Source organism: Cibotium barometz, chromosome 7, assembly GCF_041138505.1.
Source record: "Cibotium barometz isolate CiBa-2024 chromosome 7, ASM4113850v1, whole genome shotgun sequence".
Taxonomy (NCBI): Eukaryota; Viridiplantae; Streptophyta; class Polypodiopsida; order Cyatheales; family Cibotiaceae; genus Cibotium; species Cibotium barometz.
This window is the reverse complement of record NC_141052.1, coordinates 4919387-4940830: the sequence shown is the minus strand read 5'-3', so window position 1 is coordinate 4940830 and position 21444 is coordinate 4919387. Positions and strand designations below refer to the sequence as shown.

General features: G+C 45.7%; 1 protein-coding gene across 4 annotated transcripts in view; it reads left to right on the top strand.

The window, feature by feature from the left end:
- Window positions 1–2378: 2378 nt before the first annotated feature.
- Window positions 2379–21444, top strand: part of LOC147636608 (uncharacterized) — a 50933-nt gene continuing 31867 nt past the window's right edge. For 2 of the 4 annotated variants that reach the window (XM_086800053.1, XM_086800050.1), the window contains exons 1-3: window positions 2382–2643; window positions 15405–15541; window positions 15746–15836. In XM_086800053.1, coding sequence (XP_086656179.1) covers window positions 15407–15541; window positions 15746–15836 — 226 coding nt within the window. In that variant the 5' untranslated portion in view covers window positions 2382–2643; window positions 15405–15406. Of the gene's footprint in view, window positions 2644–15404; window positions 15542–15745; window positions 15837–21444 lie in introns of all 4 variants that reach the window. The other 2 variants (XM_086800051.1, XM_086800052.1) reach the window with 2 other exon arrangements.

The following is a 21444-nucleotide window of genomic DNA, read 5'->3' as shown; positions in this document are numbered from 1 at the left end:
AAATTCTTTTGTGGTAGGTAGTGCCAATGGACAAAACATTGAAGTTCTAGGTTGCTTCAGTTATGATACTCAAACAATCTAGAATTTGACTCCCATGCAACCCTAGATTTCCTTGAATATGATGTCATCCTTGGTGAAACTTAGGTATGTGACTCGTGGTATTCAATTGATGAATCCATGCAAACAGTCACCTTAAACACTCCTATAGGTATTGTGAACAATCACCTTGAACATTCTTGCAGGCATTGTGAATCCACGTAAACAGTCACCTTGAGCACTCTTGTAGGCATTGTGAAATTTCTCTTACAGGAGAAAGAGACCTTGGAGAGGAGTTGGACTCCCAACATATCTTACTCATAATATCCTAAGAGTTATGGTTAGATTTGAACTTCATAATAAAATCACCATAATCCAAGTACAGCTTTATCCCCACAATGAGAACATAATCTCATGACCCTCGAGTTATGGAATTTGTTCAGTCAACCAACACAAAAACTTAAGGCTCATTTGACAAAATTACATTCACAAAAGACATGAACATGCCAAGTTTGGGGTACTTTGAACAAACACTGTATATAGAATCTAACCCCCTTACTTGCAAGTTTTTTGTGGTTGAGTACGTGTTGGAAGAAGATGTGATCTTAGGGCATAAATGGACTATTGTTGCCCAAGCACCACTGTGCTTTGCTAGTGATAGGGTCACCATGACGGTCAACGACACAAAGTTGACAATACCATACTACAAGGAAGAGAATCCAACCCTAAGGGATTTCTATGATGTTGAACGCAAAAAGCTACAAGCCTCTTCCTCAGAAGCCCCTCTACATCAACAGTCAACTCCGATTTACCATCTACTCCTCCGACTCCATCTTCACCAACAAGAGAAAGAGCTTCTATTTCCAATGTCAAAACCTTTCCACCATCGGTAGCCACTCTTGAAGAAGTTCCTCAAGAATTCCACTCTTACTTTGATAAGAAACTCAAGGAAAAAGCCCTGGAGCCAATGCCTTAGCCTTAACCAACCTCACCAAAAGAGTGGGCTACATGCTCAAAAGCCACATCATCGAAAGCCACTCCGCACAAGAGACTAAAGCCTCATCGTCAACAACGCCCATGTGTCTCAAACCTACAATCTCAGTGCTAAACAACATGAAGGAGGGCCCCAAAACTTCCACTTCATCCAAAAAGAAAACTCCACCCCATGACAGACATAATCAAGGTATCTTAATGGTATCAAAATGTGGGTGGAGAAGCAGTTACTCGTAGCTCAAGGCTACTATGAAGGCGCCAGTCCAATTTGGGTGCCTTGACAATCAAAGCCTATTCTTCAACGCAAAACTCAAAGGTCAAAGAAGAATAAAAGTACTCCACAAAAGCCTATGCGAGTTCCTCAAAGAACTTTAGCCACTCAAGAAGTGTGGGTACCAACAAGGTTACTACAAGCACAAGGGTACTACCAAGGTTATACTAAATCTTGGATTCCTAAGCGCATTAAGAAGTGCCCCAAGCCTACTCAAAGAAAGAAGCCTCAAAGGCATGAACCATCAACTCCAAATGTTCATCAAAGATGGGTAAATGTGAATGTGCTTCAACAACAAGGGTATTATGATGGTAATCCCATCATATGGTTGCCAACATGCAACAACGTAAAGAAACCTTCACCACCAACTTTGACTTTGAAAGCTTCACCTACCACAAGAATGGAGGCCCAAGCGACACTAAGCAAGCCACTCAACCTCTCTCGTGCATACAACACATACACAAGAACTTACATGTTCAGTCAACGCTAATGGCAACCAACCAAAAGATGTACCTACTACCTCGACAACAATTGAGCCACCAATTCAAGAATCCATCCCCATGTCTGTAGTAAAACGGAGACTTATAAGCGCATCAAGGATAAACTCACAATGCTCTTTTCACCCCTTTGGAGGAGAAGCATGAGTGTAGAAGCTACACAGCAGACATAAGAACGTATTCTCTCAAAAGGAGAGTAGCCGTAAGAACCAGTTACTCGCAAGGTTGTAAGCCAAAAAAAAAAGAAGAGAGAAAAAACGGACTTTTCAGAAGTTGAACAGGCTCCAGGATGAAGTTGAGTAGGCTCGAGGATAAAGCGAGCCCATCTTTTCCCGAAACTTTAGTGGAGTTTTCAATGAACTTAGAGTGGCTCGACTTGTCTCTTGTTCTCTCTTTTTTTTTAATATAGTTACTGAAATGAATGCCACTAGGTAGGTTCGAACCCACGACCACCCTTTGAGGTTTGAGAGCCTTCCGTGGAAAAACAATCTTTCGTACTGTAGGCCGGTCACCCGAGCGAGGGAATCCGGACTTATTTGTGATACTTTTTTTTAATAGAGCTACCTGCAATCAATGAGCGCCTCGGGCAAAATCCTCGTGTTCTTACATTCCGGCCACGTCCAAGGCTCGACAAATGAGCTGCGAATATTTCCACGAGCGCCATGCGAGCACGCGCACACGCCTCCGCCTCCGCCTCCGCCTGCCCCTCCCCCTCCCGCCGCCCTTGCGTCTAATATCTCCGTGGTACCCTTCTCCTCGCGCGAACCCTCCAGCCTGCCGAGCTTCCAGCTCTCCCAGATAACCATGTTTCTTGTATCCAGCTCCTCAGCGTGAAGAGTCTGTCGGGTAAGAGCTCGATCGCATGCAATTAATGTGGGGAGAGAGGGAGAGAGAGGCTTGCAATTTCTATTTTTTTGGAATCAGGAGTGAGGATCACTCACTACTCACAGACATAGTTGTAGCGCTTGCCCTTCTACCCAAGCACTGTAAAACTGGGAGAGCGTTATGCTTCCTTCATGCCGTCACAGCTGGGGTTCGACAGAGCGAAGATCCCAGATGTCCAATCGGCCTGCACAAAATCCGAAGAATCTTAATCTCTTTGATTTGCGTGTCACCATCATCAGTAGTCTTCTGTTAAAGCTAACGTGCAGGGTACTGAGGCCCTCACCTGTCGCCATCACCCTGGAATGCTGATGTGGAAGCCTTTGTGCTCGTTTCTTCTCTCCATCAGCCTGGAATATCTGCCTCTGCCTCCCCCTGTCGGAATGCACAATGGAAAATGAGACAACTGCTCTGAGAAAGAAAACTCAGAAGTGTCGAGAGAGAGAGAGAAGTTGTATAAACTCTGCTATATACACAAGATGTGGTAAGTGGGGGGCAAGGGTACCACCCTATACTGCTGGTCGGCCAGCCCAAAAACAGCCGACAGCAGCAAACGTGTCCACGACTGGAATAAAACCAGTCAGCCAGCACATATGGTCGGCCAAGACAAAAATGAAGTTGGCCACACCAGAGACAATCAGCGTATAGCAACAGTCCCCCACGACCAAGAAAAAATAGGAAAACACATGGAAAACGAGGAAAAATGGAGACTACTCCTAACTCAAGCGGGCACACCCATAATAGAGGTCCTCGTTCCCTACTGGTACAAACAAGAGATGACTGCTAACACCCCCTCTAAGCTCCTGGATGTGGAACCAACCCCAGTGAGCTGGAGTGATGCCGGAGCATCGCTTGAGGTAGAGACTTCGTGAAGAGGTCCGCCACATTGTCCCCCGTTGAACAATATACAAGCAAGATGTCACTAGCCAAAATCTTCTCACCAACAAAGTTTTCTTCAAAGGTGTCTGCATGAATATGCTCAAAAGCCCCACTGGAAAGCTCAAGTCCGATCTGGTGTTCAACAACCAAATCAATGTACCAACAAGCTTCCGATACAAGGAGGCATCAACCTGCTCATAAGGATCATTAAATGTAAGTTTGGTATTCGGGTCCATCGGTGAAGAAAAGGTCTCCAGCAACTCATGAACATACCGTTGTTGTGAAACAAGGAACCTCCTCTGGGTCTGCTAAATCTCTAATCCCAAAAAGAAATGGAGTAAGCCTAAGCCGGTCATCTCAAACTCCTTTGACAAGGTAGTCTTCATCACAGCTATGTGCTTCACATGACCGCTAGTGAGAATAAGATCATCTACATAAAGGATAATCAACGTGACTATACTGTGTTCCCGAAAGAGATACAAGTTAGGATCTGCAACAACTGATCTTTGAAAACCTTTCCGTAGAAAGAAGGAATCAATCTTCTGATTCCAAGCCTTGGGAACCTGTTTAAGAACATACAAGGCCTCTCGTAATCTGTAAACTATCCCCTTTGATCCGGGAACCTTATAGCCTGGAGGTTGCTCAACATACACCTCCTCCTGCAAGCCACCATTAAGAAACATAGATTTTACATCCATCTGATACACTGGCCACCGCTAAGAAGAGGCAAGGGCAAGAACTGTCCGAATCGTGGTCATCCTCGTTGTCGGTGCAAAGGTATCCTCACAGTTGATGCCAGGCTGCTGAGCATAGCCCTTAGCCACGAGTCTGGCCTTGTGCTTGTTCATCGACCCATTAGACGTATACTTGGTCTTATAGACCCACTTGACACCAATGACTTGACTGTTTTGACAGCCTCGGAACCAACTCCCAAGTGTTATTCTTCTCAATGGCTTCAAGTTCCATTTGCATGGCTTTTCTTCAAATCTCTTGAAAAAGAGCTTCCTTAATGGAAGTGGGCTCTTTGTCCTAAATGATAGGAGACATCAAAGCATAGTTCACCTGTATAACAGCTTCTCTGATTGACTTCTATCACGAACTCTGCGATCTTCGAGGTCCATCCTCTGTGGTCCACTCGGAGGGATACTCCGTAACACATGACTTTTGAACGGTGTCCAACAACCACTTTGGTACTCGAACAGAACGTGGAGCCTCCTGTTGCTGTTGGGGCTTATCTCCAGCCTTGGGCTCAACCTCTGCGACTGACTGAGGCTGTCTAGCTGGAAAAATACCTTGGGAATCATCCTCATACTCGTCTGGTTCTCCAAGAAGTGGTGGCTTCTTCACAGTGGAAGCTGGAACATGCTCATCAAAGACATCTCTGCTGCAGACAACAATCTCGTTCCGCTTTGGGTTATATAGAAGTTGTCGGAGATCGGTTGAGGGTATGGATAGCCGTAGCCATAGCCTCTCCCCAAAGTGGACGAGGAAGATCACGATGAGCATCGTCCTCGCCATCTTCACCACAGTCCGGTTCTTACACTCAACTACTCCATTGTCTGAAGTCAAACCTGTAGTAGCCAGCTCCCGCTTGATGCCATGTTCGGTACAAAACTGCACAAAAGCATTAGAAGAGAACTCCTCTCCTTTGTCAGCATGAAGAGTCTTCACTTGCAATCTAGACTCCTTTTCCACCATAACATGCCACTCCTTGAACCGAGCGAAGGCTCGGTCCTTCTGGGAAAGAAAATAAACCCATGTAAACTTGCTACAATCATCCACAAGTAGCATAAAGTACAAAGAACCTCCCAAAGATTGGGTCTGCATAGGTCCAAACAAGTTAGTCTGTACCAACTCCAAAGGTTTCGAAGCCCGCCTAGTAGCTTGCTTCGGAAAAGATTCCGTGTTGCTTACCACGAATGCAAGAACTACAATGTCCTTGCCTGCTGTCAACATCTGGCAAGCCATCCACCATTTGGTCCCGGAAAGCCTGCCGCAATGCATCCACATTCAACTGGCCAAAACGGAAATGCCACAAATCACCGAGCTAAGTACCTATCAGAGAAGAGAGTGCTGAGAGTTTGTAAATCCCATTCTCCAAACAACGTGGCTTGTTGCTTTGTCTTGGAGAGCAACATAATGCTCATCGAACTCCACCCGTATGCCATGGCACCTTGCAAACCTCATGCACTAACAAAAGATAAAAACCAAGAGCTGGTGTCACCAGCTTGGACATTTTCCAGTATGAAAGAAGTCTGGTGGACTCCAGGATGTCTAAACATTTGGAAAGTACAAGCGTTGGGAATGTGGGATTATCCTAGAATACAAAGGACCACACTCCTAAAATTTAGGAGAGTTGCTATTTTTGGCCCGACTTCGATGGAAATTCTATTCACGTCATTACATCTGGAATTGAGCAGATACCAAGAGTTGGCAAAGTGCCTATGACAGAATGTCTACCAGTTGGGATATTTTTCGAGATAAAGTTTATGGAAGGACCCATCTCTTAGATTAGGACATGTGGCAAGAAAGTGGACCAAAGTGAGACAAGTGGCCTGACACTTGTTAGAAAGTGGATCAAAGTGAGACAAGTGGCCTCACACTTGTCACTTCAGCTATTGTGTGGCTCTCCACTTGTCATTGTAGTCTTCTCTTGCCATTTTAGCTCATGGGAGGCCCAAATCTATAAATTGGAGTCCTCTCTCTTCATTAAGAGAGACTCTCTTGCTGCACACTAGCCTCTACCACTGTTACAGGCTGCCCTAATGATGGCTACTCTCTTTTTCTCTCTCTTGAAGGCTGCCCATGAAGAATACCGGCTGTTGGGGATTGTTTTGGAGGCTTCCAGCGCGAAGAAATACTGAAGCCACTGTACCTGTTGTACTAGTCACTGTACATGCTGTACCAGCATTTGTACTTGCTGTACCAGCCACCGTACGGGCTGTACCAACCATTGTACTTGTATCAGCCACTGTACTGACTGTACCAGCCATTGTACCTATTGTACCGGTTGAATGGAGAGTTGTACTTGCTGTACCAGCTCTATTGCATGAAGACCCGTGGTTTTTGGGGAAGAATCAGTACCCACATGGAGGTATATGGATTATATTGTTGGCTCTTTCTACAGCCTATGTTCCGGCTTGGTAGCCTCTATTGGGCTGTGTTATGGCATTTGTATATGGATAATCCGGCATCTCCGGTGGGGAGAGTAAGGCCCTCAAAGCTTGTACATGATATTATTCTCCTTGGGTAATAAAATACTCCAAGGGGGGGGGGGGGGGGGGGGGGTCGGCCCATTCCGGCCTCTATGCGGTGTCACATGTGCAAGCTCCATTTTCAGCATTTGTGGATATTTTGTCTAGACCCGTGGTTTTTGGGGAAGAGTCAGTACCCACATGGAGGTATATGGATTATGTTGTTGGCTCGGCATTTCTACAGCCTATGTTCCGGCTTGGTAGCCTCGTGTTGGACTGTGTTATGGCATTTGTATATGGATAATCCAGCATCTCCCGTGGGGAGAGTAAGGCCCTCAAAGCTTGTACATGATATTAATCTCCTTGGGTAATAAAATACTCCAAGGGGGAGGGTCGGCCCATTTCGGCCTCTATGCGGTGTCACAATTGCAAGCTCCATTTTCAGCATTTGTGGATATTTTGTCTAGCTTTTATGTTTTTTGCAAAGTGATGATGGATATGTGTTAAGGCTGTGGCCATGATTAAATGTTTTAATATGCTTTGATGGTATTGACAAGTGTGTTAAAGGTCCTAGTCCCCCGGGCAACCGCTGCGAGTTACATTGGTATCAGTGTATAGGCTTTCTTGGAAGCGGAGGCTTCCTTCTATCAATAAGGAAGAGAAAAGATCTGAAGTGGGGACCACACTTATCATCATTGCTGTTAAGCATGGCGAGCCGCTTCATAGCTTATGAAGCAAGAGCATGAGCAGTAGATAGCTTGTTGATCTAAGGATTTATGAATTCACAAAATTTTATCTTGGAAGTGTGAAGTTGGCTTTATGTGCACACATTTAGCACTCTTTCCATATGGATATTGTGGATTATATTATCAAGCTTACAGGCAAGCTATATGGAGATATATCTCAGGATATCTTAAGGATATGGTGACGAGATATTTCTTTTGGCTTCATGATCAACCTGGCAAAGAAAAGCTAAGTATACTTTGAGTTTGCAAAGTTGGTGCTTTGGCTATTTACTATGAAGTATTTTTGATGTTCACTAACCCTTGTATAGCCATGCAAGGAGAAAGGTGGTGTTGTTTGCCTTGAGATGGTTTCAGGGAAACATTGTAAAATGGCTCCCTTTATTGGGATGGATTATATCTATGGAGATTTCTTTCTTGGACGAGATTTATATAGATATTGGACTTCACAAGCAATTTCTATGGACGAATCTGTCTGAGTTTATAGAGAACAAATCTTTGGATATCTCATGGATATGATGCTTTTATGGATAAAGTTCACCTCTACTCCAAGGTGTGTGGTAAAAGTTATGGTATACAGGTGTATGGATTCCTGGACTTCTTTTCTAGGGATTTGGATCTATCCTCAGGTTTATGGATTATTCTTTTTGGCTCCCTTTATTTGGGATGCATTGGACTTATGAAATTCATGGTTCACATACCCTGTGTAGTGTTCTCTTGTCCTACGTGCTCTCTTGAAGATTGTTTCTACCATGTGTAGGTGGAACAATAGAGAGCAGATGGAAGGGAACATGGGCACTTCAGAGGGTAGTGTCGAGCACAACATGCCGTGTATAGTGTTCTCTTGTCCTACGTGCTCTCTTGAAGATTGTTTCTACCATGTGTGGGTGGAACTAAGTCCAGATATCATAATCCATGTCCCAAGTAAATGGGCGAGACAAAATAAGTCTCCTGCCAATAAGGCATCGGTCCACATACCCTTGGCATAGATATAAGTTTCGTGCCAACCAGGCGTCATGTCCACTTTACCACTTGCACTCCGTGTTGGTACTCTGACCACACACCTTGGATGAGAGGTGGGCTCAAGTAACAAGATAAAACAATCACTCGCAGGTATAGATAACCTGGTGTTCCATAAGCATTTCTGCTACACATAGTTTATAGGCATTTCAGCCACCAACTCACACTACCCTCTCAAGTGCCCATGTTCCCTTCCATCTGCTCTCTATTTGGGATTGATTTGTCTCGTCCATTTATTTTGGGACATGATATTGCTATTATGGAGACTTATTTAGTCTCACCCATTTCTTTGGGACATGGATTCTTCAGTTATATTGGAGTTTTGAGACTGTCTCATCTCGCCCACTTGATGGGACATGATTATATCTTGAATATATGGCTTGAAGCTTAAAGTTGCGGACAACTTTTAAGAAGTTGCGGAGGATGTCACCAGCCTGGACATTTCCCAGTATGAAAGGAGTCTGGTGGACTCCAGGATGTCTAAATATTTAGAAAGTACAAGCTTTGGGAATGGGGGATTATCCTAGAATACAAAGGACCACACTCCTAAAATTCAGGAGAGTTGCTATTTTTGGCCCGACTCCGATGGAAATTCTGTTTGCGTCATTACATCTGGAATTGAGCAGATACCAAGAGTTGGCAAGGTGCCTATGACGGAATGTCTACCAGTTGGGATATTTTTAGAGATAAAGTTTATGCAAGGACCCATGAGGTTGCAAACGCTATGCAATGTGGCTGTCCAACGGTGATGGCCGCCTTCTACCGGTTTCCCAAGTCCCGAACTGTCACGTGCATCCCGCACTTGGATGCCACGTAGACATTTCTGTACAGAAGGTGCAAGACCTGGGATGGTGAACTGGTCCCATGTGAGCCCACTCCGGGACGAGTCAGCAAGGGATCCATCTCAGTCGTCCGAGGTCAGGTGTGCGTTGTCCTGCACAGGAGTCTAAGGTCAGGTGTGCAGTGTCCTGCACATGAAACAGTGCCAGTCCGCACTGTGAGTCTCCCTCTAGAATGATGTCAGTGATTCTGTGTATCTGGTATGGTACCGGATGCCAGATCACTGAGTAGTTAGTGTTTAGAACAAGGGGCCAGCCCATAGGGCTACCCGGGATCTTAGTGTGGGCATGGGAATGGTGTGGAACCACCCCCATGAGGGCCAGGAAGGCCCAGGATGAACCCAACAGCCATGGAGGGGCTGGACAGACCTAGGGCAAGAATAAGGCAGATTCCAGGAGTTTACAGCCTTTACATGGCTGTAGGGCAAGTATGGGGCAGCCCATACAGGCTGCCCAGCCCTTGGAATGTGTGCAAAGGCTGTGCCCAGCACTTTGGAAGCAGGCGCATCACCTTTCAGCTTGATAGGGAAAAACGCAGCATTTTATGGGATTTAATTCAGCATTTATTGCTGTATTTTCAGCAGTCGGCCGCCTGGGTTTATGCTGGCCGACTGCTCATGAGTAGTATAAATAGCCTAGCCCACAATCCCATTCATTCATCTCATTATTCACCAAGAGCTCAAGCAAATCAAGGGATAGACAAGCCAAGGGAGTTGCTAAGCAAAGGGGTGGAGTTCTGAAGGTCAAGGGGAGGGATTTCCCAGCCAAGAAAGGTCAAGAATTCTGTATTTTCTTTTCAGATTCACATCATTCTAATAAAGCAAACACACCATCCGTGGTGGGGGCCCTACAGAGGGTAATTGGGACCCAATACTGTGTCCTCTCCATCTCTCCCTCTCTCTCTATTTTCTGCACATCTCCTTTCAGTTTGTGCGTTAATTTCTATCGCGAAAAGAGTGCTGAATTCTGAGTATTGAAGTTACCGATTCTTCTCCAAAGCTTCCGCATGTTACACGAACAGCCCAAGAACTCTCCAATCAGCACCAAAAAACAGCAAACCCTCAAGATGTCACTGTCTCCAATCTTCAAGCCACCTGGGGCTCTGATACCATGTCAGATTGCACATCGAAAAATGAGACAACTGCTGTGAGAAAGAAAACGCAGAAGTGTAGAGAGAGAGAAGTTGTATAAACTTTGCTAAATACCAGGCTGCTGGTAGGCTAGCCCAAAAACAGCCGACAACAGCAAACATGTCCACGACTTGAATAAAACGAGTCGGCCAACACATATGCATTCGGCCAGCACAGAGACACTCGGCCTACAACAACAGTCCCCCACGACCAACACATATGCATTTGGCCAGCACAGAGACACTTGGCCTACAACAACAGTCCCCCACGACCAAGAAAAAATAGGGGAAAACATGGAAAATGAGGAAAAATGGAGATTACTCCTAAGTCAGGCGGGCACACCCACAACAGAGGCCCTCACTTGGTCACCATGAAACTCGTTTCAGTGGCTTTGAAACTCGTTTCACGTTTCAGTGTTGAAACGAATCATGTGCACATTGAAACCATATCGTTTCAATTTTGTTTGCTTTTTAGCTTTTATAGTTCTTTCTCTTTCCTTCTTTCATCCTATTTGTTCTTCTGTCTTCTCTTTTGTATGTCTTGTTTGTTTACTGATGATAAATATGCTAATATCATCTTATAAATATTGGCCAGTACCTTCACATTTTGTGTATATGATCGTTTCGGTCCAACGTTTCATGGTCCACCTACTTGGTGTTGAAACGTTTTGTTCCAAAATAAATCGTTTCAGCATTGTTTCGTTTCGATAGTGAAACGTTTCGCGGTGACCTTGCTCTCTACTGAGTAATATGGTACAGACAGGAGATGGCTGCTAACACCCCCTTGCTGTGATGGCCGGCAATAAAGAGCTTTAGGAGGAAAGGGGTGACCAGCCCTTCTCCTGGGAAAGGACCCTGGACGTCCTTTCCCTACTCCGTCATGGACGGGGTCATCAGAGGGAGGATCTGCACCGTTGATTTCAGGAGCGCTATGAATCTGGTGCACTTGCACGTCGCCATCCCTTCTCACTGCTGAAGTGTCCACACCAAGAAGCATGAGCTGTTGCCATTCCTTCCTGCTGCTGAAGTGTACGACTGACGATTACAGGCCTGTCACCATCAACTCTTCTAGCTGCTGATGTGTACGACTGAGAATAACACGACCTCTGCCTCCCCCAGTCCATGACGGCCAGGAAAGGCCATTGGGAGGCCTTTCTGGTTAGAAGGGGGCTCCCGGCCTCCACCGATCGCTCCCCTTTCTCCCAGGAAAGGCCTCCCGATGGCCTTTCCCTCCACCATCATTGTGATGTCAGAATATGCAGCGGAAATGATAACCAAACTTGGGTAGACAAGAGCAAGTAGACTGCAGAAAATAAACAGCACAAGAAACACAGAGAGATAGGTGTGTAAACTCTTCTCTATACACAAGATCCCGAGAAAACTGAATGAGAAAGTGGTGGGGGCAAGGGGCCTTTATATACATCCCTGGGAGGGCAGTCGGCCAGCAGATGAAGTGCCCACGACTGATGAAAAAGGTCCCACGACTGCATAAATGCAGTCGGCCAGCAGATGAATGCCCACGACTGAGGAAATCCAGTCGGCCAGCAGCCCAGTAGCCCACGCCTGATAAACATACAGTCGGCCAGCACTGGAGTGCTCCTGGCATCCTCTGGCAACCCTCCCACCACTAGAAAAAATGGGGAAAAATACGGGGAGTGTGATAAAACACCTTATACAGGGCGGGCACGCCCACAACAGAGGCCCTGGTGTATGAATATAGACAGGAGATGACTTCTAACACCCCCTCTCAGCTCCTGGCTGTGAAACCAACCCAAGGGAGTTGGAGTGCCGCCTGAGCGTAGCCTGAGGTAGAGACTTCGTGAAGAGGTCCGCCGCATTGTCCTCCGTCGAACAATAAAGTAGCAAGATGTCACCAGCCAAGATCTTCTCACGTACAAAGTGATACTGTATCTCTATATGCTTGGTCCGGGCATGGAAAACCGGTTCCGAGCAATAGCTATACAACTTTGGTTATCGCACTGGATGACTGTGGGCTCCCTCTGTGGAAACCCAATCTTGCCTAGCAGCCTCCATAGCCATACAACCTCACAAGCAGCACCACAAGCAGCCCGATACTCTGCCTCTGTCGAAGAAAGGGCAATAGTTGGCTGCCTCTTGCTGCTCCAAGAAACTGCTCCTAAGCCGAGGGTAAAACTGTATCCTGAAGTAGATCTCCTTGTGTCTGGATCTCCTCCCCAATCTAAGTCACTCCAACCTTGGAGCTTGACTCCATTCCCTCCTGTGTAAAAGAGTCCCAGATCCTTCGTACTCTGCAAATACCGCAAGATCCGCAATCCTGCGTCCCAATGAGACTTCAATGGCGTCTGCATAAAAGAGCTCAACAGCCCCACGGAGAAGCTCAAGTCCAATCTGGTGTTCAGCAACCAGATCAATGAACCAACCAACTTCCGGTACTGCGAGGCATCAAAAGAACAGGACTGTGGTGGAGATGGCGAGGACCATGCTGGAGCATCGTGATCTTTCTCGTCCACTTTGGGGTGAGGCTGTGGCAACGGCTCTCCATACCATTAACCGCTCTCCGACGACTTCTGTACCCCATATGACTCCATTTGAGGCATATTTTGGCAGGAAACCCGATGTCTCGCACTTCTGTGTCTTTGGGAGTGACTCGTATGTACATATTCCGAAGAAGCAGAGGGGGAAGCTTGACTCCAAGTCCCGCAAGCTGGTATTTGTGGGGTATAACTCTCTTTCCAAGGGATACAGGTTGTATGATCCAGAGAAGAACGAGATTGTTGTCAGCCGGGATGTGGTCTTTGACGAGCATGTTCCAGCATCCACTGTCGAGGAGCCGCCACTTCTTGGAGATCCAGAGGAGTCTGATGATGATTCCCAGTCTTTCATTCCAGTTGATCCACCTCAGTCATCACAAGAGGTTGAGACGTTCAACAACTCCATTCTCCGAAGGCGATCCGGTATTGGCCAATTCCCTTTTGATGCCATGGTCTGCACAAAACCTGAAAAATACAGTCCAGGAGAATTCACCTCTCTTATCAGCCTTGAGAGTCTTAACCTGATATCGAGACTCTTTCTCCACCATCACGTGCCAATCCTTGAACCGAGCAAAAGCCTGGTCCTTCTGGGAAAGAAAGTAGACCCACGTGAATCTGGCCTTCTCTCGTTCTAGATCACGCTTCTTCTCAGAAGACTTCTCCGGTGAAGCCTTCCCTTTGCCCTTGTTGGAATTCCGGCCTTTCGACCGTTGGCCAGTTAAGGCCTCCGAACCTCCGCCGTGAGGAGGGTTCGTGAAACGTTCCTCCTGGTCCAAGACCATTGGCACAAGCTCCTCCCAAGTAATGGTGCTGAGCCTGCCACTCGTGATCAACGAGGAATAGAAAGCAGAATACTGACCAGGCAAGTGGGAAAGCAAAGTGATGGCCATATCTTCAGATGATATCTCTTTCCCAGCTTGTAGGACTTCCTGCTGAAGGGCCTGCAGCTTGTTAATGTGTTTCCGCATCGTCGAAGACTTTGCAGGGTTTATAACCCGCATCTGCACTTCCAAGGAGATCCGTTTCATGGGTGACACCCTGTCATACAAAGAAGCCAAGTGCTCCCATATGCCTCTCGCAAGCGTCATGTGCTTCACATGATTGATCACTTGTGGTGTGCAATTGAGGAAAATAAACGACCGGACCCTGGCATTGACACGATCCCACATGTGTGCTTGTGCCTCTCGGTCCTTCCTCGTCGATAATAACTCCCCTTCCTCAGCTTCTGGCCGTGGCACCCCGATGATAATAAAATCAGCAAGGTCATATGACTCCAGAACCGACTCCATCATGACCTTCCAGATGCCGTAATTGGACCCGTCTAACTGACGATCCACTGGGAACGTGGGGAGAGTTGGAATCTTCACGTGCTTCTCAGCCATCTCTAGTAAATTTGCCATTGCGGAGAGTAACCTGAAAAGGGTGGGTGGGTGGGGAAAAAAAAATCTGAAAACTTGCAAGTGGCTGTCCAGCACCTTTGCCCGCCTTCCTCTTGCACCTTCTCTTCCCGTTCAGCCCAAAACAGTCCACCAATCAGCAGCCTAACGCTCCCCCTCTTGCTCAGAAAAACGCCCAAGATCTGTCTAGAGCCTAGGGCTCTGATACCATGTCAGAATATGCAGCGGAAATGATAACCAAACTTGGGTAGACAAGAGCAAGTAGACTGCAGAAAATAAACAGCACAAGAAACACAGAGAGATAGGTGTGTAAACTCTTCTCTATACACAAGATCCCGAGAAAACTGAATGAGAAAGTGGTGGGGGCAAGGGGCCTTTATATACATCCCTGGGAGGGCAGTCGGCCAGCAGATGAAGTGCCCACGACTGATGAAAAAGGTCCCACGACTGCAGAAATGCAGTCGGCCAGCAGATGAATGCCCACGACTGAGGAAATCCAATCGGCCAGCAGCCCAGTAGCCCACGACTGATAAACATACAGTCGGCCAGCACTGGAGTGCTCCTGGCATCCTCTGGCAACCCTCCCACCACTAGAAAAAATGGGAAAAAATAGGGAAAAATACGGGGAGTGTGGAAAAATGATAAAACACCTTATACAGGGCGGGCACACCCACAACAGAGGCCCTGGTGTATGAATATAGACAGGAGATGACTTCTAACATGTGATGCATGCCTCGTGCGTGCACAACAGTCCGCCCCCATCTATCTGCATATGCATCATTGCCCTTTTCACGAATTATTGATCACCCACCCTTCCTCCCCCGTCTGATCAAATATACCTTTCCTGTACTCTTTGCCTTGTTTTAGCTTTTTGAACCATAACACCATGAATGGTCATGCTTGTAATATAGGTGGGGATGACAGGGTTAGAACCTGATGTATGGTAGAAAGTGGACTTGTTTACATGATTTAATGTACATTATGAATTAAGATGCTTGATATGTGGGGCAGGGATGGCAGGGGCGGAACATGCACCAGTCGATAATGCTATGCTGTTGCGCCGCATAGAGCAGCTTGAACATGGTGCTCTCTTTCTCCTGTTGCCCCTCCTTTCTGGGCTGATTTTTATACTCTTGTGTTCGTTTTTGGTGAGTATCAAGTTCTTTCAATGTTGTGCATCATTTACTAACACATGCTTAAGTGCATGAAATTGTCATACGTTTTCTCCTACTGCATGGTCTTTTGATACCTACGATGCGTTTTGATAGGTCACTGTAGGAGTGAAGCATACATAGTGTTACTGTTTTGATACTCGTCTATTAATTTTGTCCCCTGGCTGCCATGTTGGCCAGCAAACCTACATTCACGATCGTAGTGCATTCAACCTTAGGCGACAAGCCTTACATTTGCGTCGGTTGAAGCTCAAATCTCCATGGTTTTCAGGTGAAATTTCTTACCATACCAAAAGTTGTCATAGTGTAGTTGGTGATAGATGAAGGAATGTCATGTGCACATCTTAACATGGAGCCATGTGGACATGCATCTTACTTGCAACCGCCTAAAGGGTAAGTTTAGGGGCCGGAGATGGGCTGATTTGGGCAGTTATGACAGTCCAATGAGCACCAAGGAGTGCCGGGGACATGCACCAATGGTGGGGACATATATTGGGCTCAATATGAACATGTTTAATGAAAAGAAAGGGGTTGGCTGACCAGCATTCAACCCCAGACATCAAAGGGTCATTATTTAGCATTCAAGCATGGGAAAGGCAAGCCCAGACATGGTTAAGCAGTAAAAGCAGCCCCAACATAGTAGGTTTCATCCTTGTAAAGCTTTGGGGTAGTGAATAGAAGCAAGTTCAGTTAGAAATTCGAGATATTGTGTCAAATCTGAATTTACAGCACTTGTATTCATTTTGGTTATAATATATATATATATAATAGGTAAAGAGTCTCTCTCTTCTACTTTTTTGTGTCATTGTTGCACATGTGATGAGCGTTAATTTTTTGCATTAGGTTTTGCAAGAAGTGCATGCAACATGGTTTGTGTTTGTGCATGTGTAGCCAAGTTAGGGTTTGTGTTTTTGCATTTGTAGTCAAATTAGGGTTTGCATTTTTTTCCCCATCTGGATCGAGTCTTGTGCATGTGTATTAGGGTTCCCATAGGTCTTGCATATAGCAATAGTTTGCGTAGGCCTTGCATATAGCAATAGTTTGCATGCACAAAGTCTAGGTCTACTAGTGGGCAAGTGTCTTTATAACATCATGGACTCCATGGTGGACTTCTATCGGCAAAAGGCAACAACGTCAAGGGTGCAATATTGTCGCAATGTAGAAGCTGTGATGAGCTGAATGGGATGCATGGGAAGCATCGTTGTTGTAAGAGTATCTGTGGGTATTTGAGGAGTGCCAAGCCTAATATAGACGGGAAGAAGAAGAAGGTCACGGATATGCCACAAAGCTATGAAAGATTACCTGAGGTCAATGGTGGCACGGGCAGGTGAAGCTGATAAGAGTGCCATAGTTGAAGACCAAAGAGATCTTAGTGACACGCAAGGGAGAATCTAGAATCTGTAGTTCTTCAAGGTTGAACAAGAGGTGCAATTATCCAAATCTGCAAGGCTCACCCTAGTTCTAGAACCAGTGGCCAAGGTCTATAAGGTGGTGGAAACACCAATAATTTAGGTGTACTTGTCTGGATCTCATGTAGAGGAGGATGAGGGAACTGCTGCACATAAGTATCCATGATAGTAGTTGTCCATACTAGTAGTTGGGGAAGAGTTAAATTGGAGGATAACTCACAGTTGGGAGTAGAGCTTGCAGTTGGACCAAGTCAAGGATGGAGAAAAGGTGCATCCGCCTTAGTGCTGCAAGTTTAGCAGGTCAGGATGTCATGTGCACACCTCAATACGGTGCCACGTAGACATGCAATTGCCTAAAGTGTAAGTTTATGTTATGTACTTGGACACTAATCTACGGAATCGGGACCTAATCCACTGAGGTGCAGTGTGACACATTGGCTCATCATCAACGCTATATTTATACAAAAGTAGTACCTGTTTTAGGAACATTTGTCATATGCCATGACCCCATTGTGAGCCCTAGTCCAGGGACGTGTCAAGCACGAGCTATGTAGGTCATTCCAAGCCGTGTATCTCACTTAACCCACTTGGAGAACAGTCAAGCATGTAGGCTACCCTAGTATAGTTGGCATTTAGGAGCATGTAGAAGATGCTTGGCAAAAGGATTAAAAGGCTCTAGGCGCCGACAGTCTCTCTAGGGCCTGGGGCCAGTCGGCTGGCTGACAGCCCCTCCAGCCCAAGCCAAGGTTGGTGGGCATAGCCTTGGGCCCTCCTGGCCCCTTGGGGTTGGTGGTTCCACACCTCCCCCATGCCCACAACAAGAGCTCTAAGCTCTGCCCTGGGGTAGCCCTGTGGGCTGGGCCCCTTCTCTACATGCATCCTACATGCTTCTACAGATGTCCGGCACCCAATTGCGGACCAAATACTCAGATCACTTGACATCATTCCAGAGGGAGACTTAGAGTACGGACTGGCACTACTTCATGTGTAGGACAATGCACACCTGACCTCGGATGCATAGAGTGGACCCCTAGTTGACTCATCTCGGACTAGGCTCACATGGGACCAGTTTCCACTCTAGGTCCCGCACCTTCTTGTTCAGATATGTCTGCGTGGCATCCAAGTGCGGGATGCATGTGACAACCGAGGTGAAGAAATAGTTAAGCAACCCCAACAACCCCCATTGATAGACTAGGCAAGATCCCTACGGAAACGGAAGTTTAAGCATGGGAAGACTTCATAGACTCCTGCTGAGATCAAGAGTCAATCTTAGACATTTGAAGACCCCAGCTCGAAGAAATCAAGGAAAGCGGAGCAGGCTAGTACATTAGGGAGGGTCGGTGCTTCGCTTGTGGTGAGTGGCACATGTGCATGAATTGCCCACAGTCGAAGGGCAAGTCAAAGTTAAAGAGAGCCCATGCGACCAAGGCTAAAGGTAAAATTACGTCCGTGTATATTGTTGTTTTAGATCATACTTCTTAGCTTCAATATGAAAGTTTTTTGTTCATGGAACCGATGTATGGGTGAGTCATGGGAAAAAGTGTACGCATTCTTTTGACCCTGGGAGTACTCACTGCATGAATGCCAAGCTTGTGCAGAAGTTGGGAGTGGAGAAGCAACCAAGTGATCACTAGTATTGTCTCTCGACATGCCGCTGGGGATAGTTTTGGGGACGACGGGTGTCTTAGTTGCCTATAACTGTACAGAGCTACGCAGAGCCCCTAGATTTGGATAGAGTAGATATTATCATAGGAAAAGAGTGGTTTCATAACCATTATAGATAGATTGGAAGGGTCATAAACTATCTTTCGTCATGGACGGTGTCCAATTTTGTCTATAGGGTGTTGTCTCATTCACTAGGCTTGTAAACTGAGTTTGAACTTTGTAATACAATAAAGGATTCTAATTATGAAGTGTTTCAACGTGTTCTAGATGCTAATTGTGTGTTTAATTCAATTAGTCTTGATGTATGGGAGACACAGGCTTTAGAGTACATCAAGGTAGAGTTTATCAATGTTCTCCTAGCTGAAGTATCTCATGGTCTTCCACCCTATTGGTTGGTTGATCGTAAGATTGATTTAGTTCGAGAGTCTTAGTTTGTGAGCATTGCGCCTTACAGGATGAGTTAGCTAGAAGAGGAGAGATTTCCTGACAATGGTTGGAATATCTCAAGGTGGGACAGATTCGTAAGAGTAAATCTCCTTGGGGGGGCATCGATACTTTTGAAGCACAAGGATGGAAGTTGGAGAATGTGTGTCAACTATAAAAAGTTGAATAAAGTTACGATCAAGAATATATATTCCCTTTCCAAGAATGGATGATTTGATTGATAGGGTGTAGGGAGTTGCCTATTTTACGAAGATTGACCTTTGTATTGGTCAGTACCACATACTGATAGTTGAGGAAGATGTCTTTAAGACAAGATTCGGCACAATGGTATGGCCATTACAAGTTTCTCGTGTTACCTTTTGGGCTTACGAATGCCCTTGTTACTTTCTAGTAGATGATGAATGATCTCTTTAAAGATTACTTATGGAAATTCGTGGTCGTGTTTCTAGATAATATCTTGATATACAATCATACTCTGGAGGAGCACGTCATCTTGAGATTGTCTTTAGGATTTTGAGGCGGGCGAAGTTGTATGCCAAGTGTATGAAGTGTGAGTTCTTCAAAAGAGAACTCGTATATGTAGGACATTGGATTTCTCAAGATGGGATGAGCATAGATCTTGAGCGGATACAGAAGGTTTTAGATTGGCCGGTTCCTGAGACTATAAGTCAACTTCGGGCGTTTTTGGGATTCGTTGTCTTTAATTCACAGTTAACTCCACCTTTCAAGAACCTCCTTCGTGAAAGGAGGACGCAAGTCCAACAACCCAATCTCTTGGAACGAGAAGTTTGATGAGGCTTTTCGAGCTCTCAATCTTAAGGTGAAGGAAGCGCATGTATTGCACGTTAAACATCTTCAGACTGCCTTGAGGATATTGAGACTGGAGAAGTTGTACTCCAAGTATACGATGTGTGAGTTCTTTAGAAAAGGGTCTCTTATATCTAGGACATCGGATTTCTTGAGATGGGATGAGCATAGATCTTGAGCATATATCGAAGGTTTTAGGTTGGCCGGTTCCTTAGATTGTAAGCTAACATTGGGCATTTTTGGGATTCACCGTCTTTCTTAATTCACAGTTAACTATACCTTTCACGGACCTCCTTGGGGGAAGAGGACGTAAGTCCAACAGCCTGATCTCTTGGAATGATAAGATTGATGAGGATTTACGAGCTCTCAAGTTTAAGGTGAAGGAAGCACATGTATTGGCCTTAATGGAGGATCCTAGTAGACCATTTGTGGACAAGACATATGCTAGTGATTTCCTGATAGACATGGCATTGTTCCAGAAGGTTGAGTTATGGCATTTGAAAGCAAGAAGGCTGATGATATGTAACTTAGATAGCACACTTTGGATAAAGAGCTATATGCGGTTATACACACTCTGAAAACTTGACGACATTATCTTTATGGAACCAAGTTTGTTATGTTGACTGACCATGCGTCGATTAAGTACATATGTGATATATTTGAGTTGAGGGAAGGAAGGCACGGTGGGCTGAGTTGATGCAAGACTTTAATATGGAAATTCCAATTAAGTATCGGAAGGGTAGTGTGAAGATCGAGTGCTAGCCAGCAGGTCCAGGCAAGGAGCTCCATAGATTTAGACCGAGACTCAGGAGTTATGCCAAGAGTGAGTGTGACAAGTGGTCGGCTCCTTATCCAGAATGGATTGTTGTTCCAGAATGAGAAGGTTTGTATACCAGGGCTGAGATTAGGAAAAGGAGTTGATTGAAAGCGATGCTCGGAGCTGAGGATAATCTTGTTACCCCTCAGGAACTCGTCGAGGTTGAGGACTTGTTCTATATTCTACATGAACCCAAGAGGGTGATAGATTTCAAAGAAAGCCAAATTAGGAACAAGTTGATCCTTGAATATAAGATTAAGTGGAAAGATAAGGTGGAGGATGTCTCAACTTGGGAGTCGGAAGCTAGTTTGAGTGAGCGTTTCCAAGGCTTGTATAGAAGCCGTACACGCCTGCATCTATTCCCCTTGTTGCTCCACGATGCGCATAAAGTCTTGGCACATGGCCTTCGTGTCACCACTGATGACTGCTTCAGAAGCAGTCGTTGTCGAAGAAACAGTTTCTGCAAGGGTGTGGTGTCCTATCTCATCACCGGAATTCGCCATAGTGGGAGTGGTCAAGTTTTTCCTTGACCGCAATAATACCATCTAGTATGTGTGTCAAAGATGCAGCCAACCGTCCTTCGAGGGATAGGAGTCACGTTGTGGGAGTGCAACCAATGTTTGAAAACCAACCACATAAGCGATTTTTTTTTCCTTTGGCTGAATCTCTTTACCAAAAGGTGAAGCTCTGATAACATTGTAACATGCGAAAGCTTACAGATAGGATTAGTGAATATT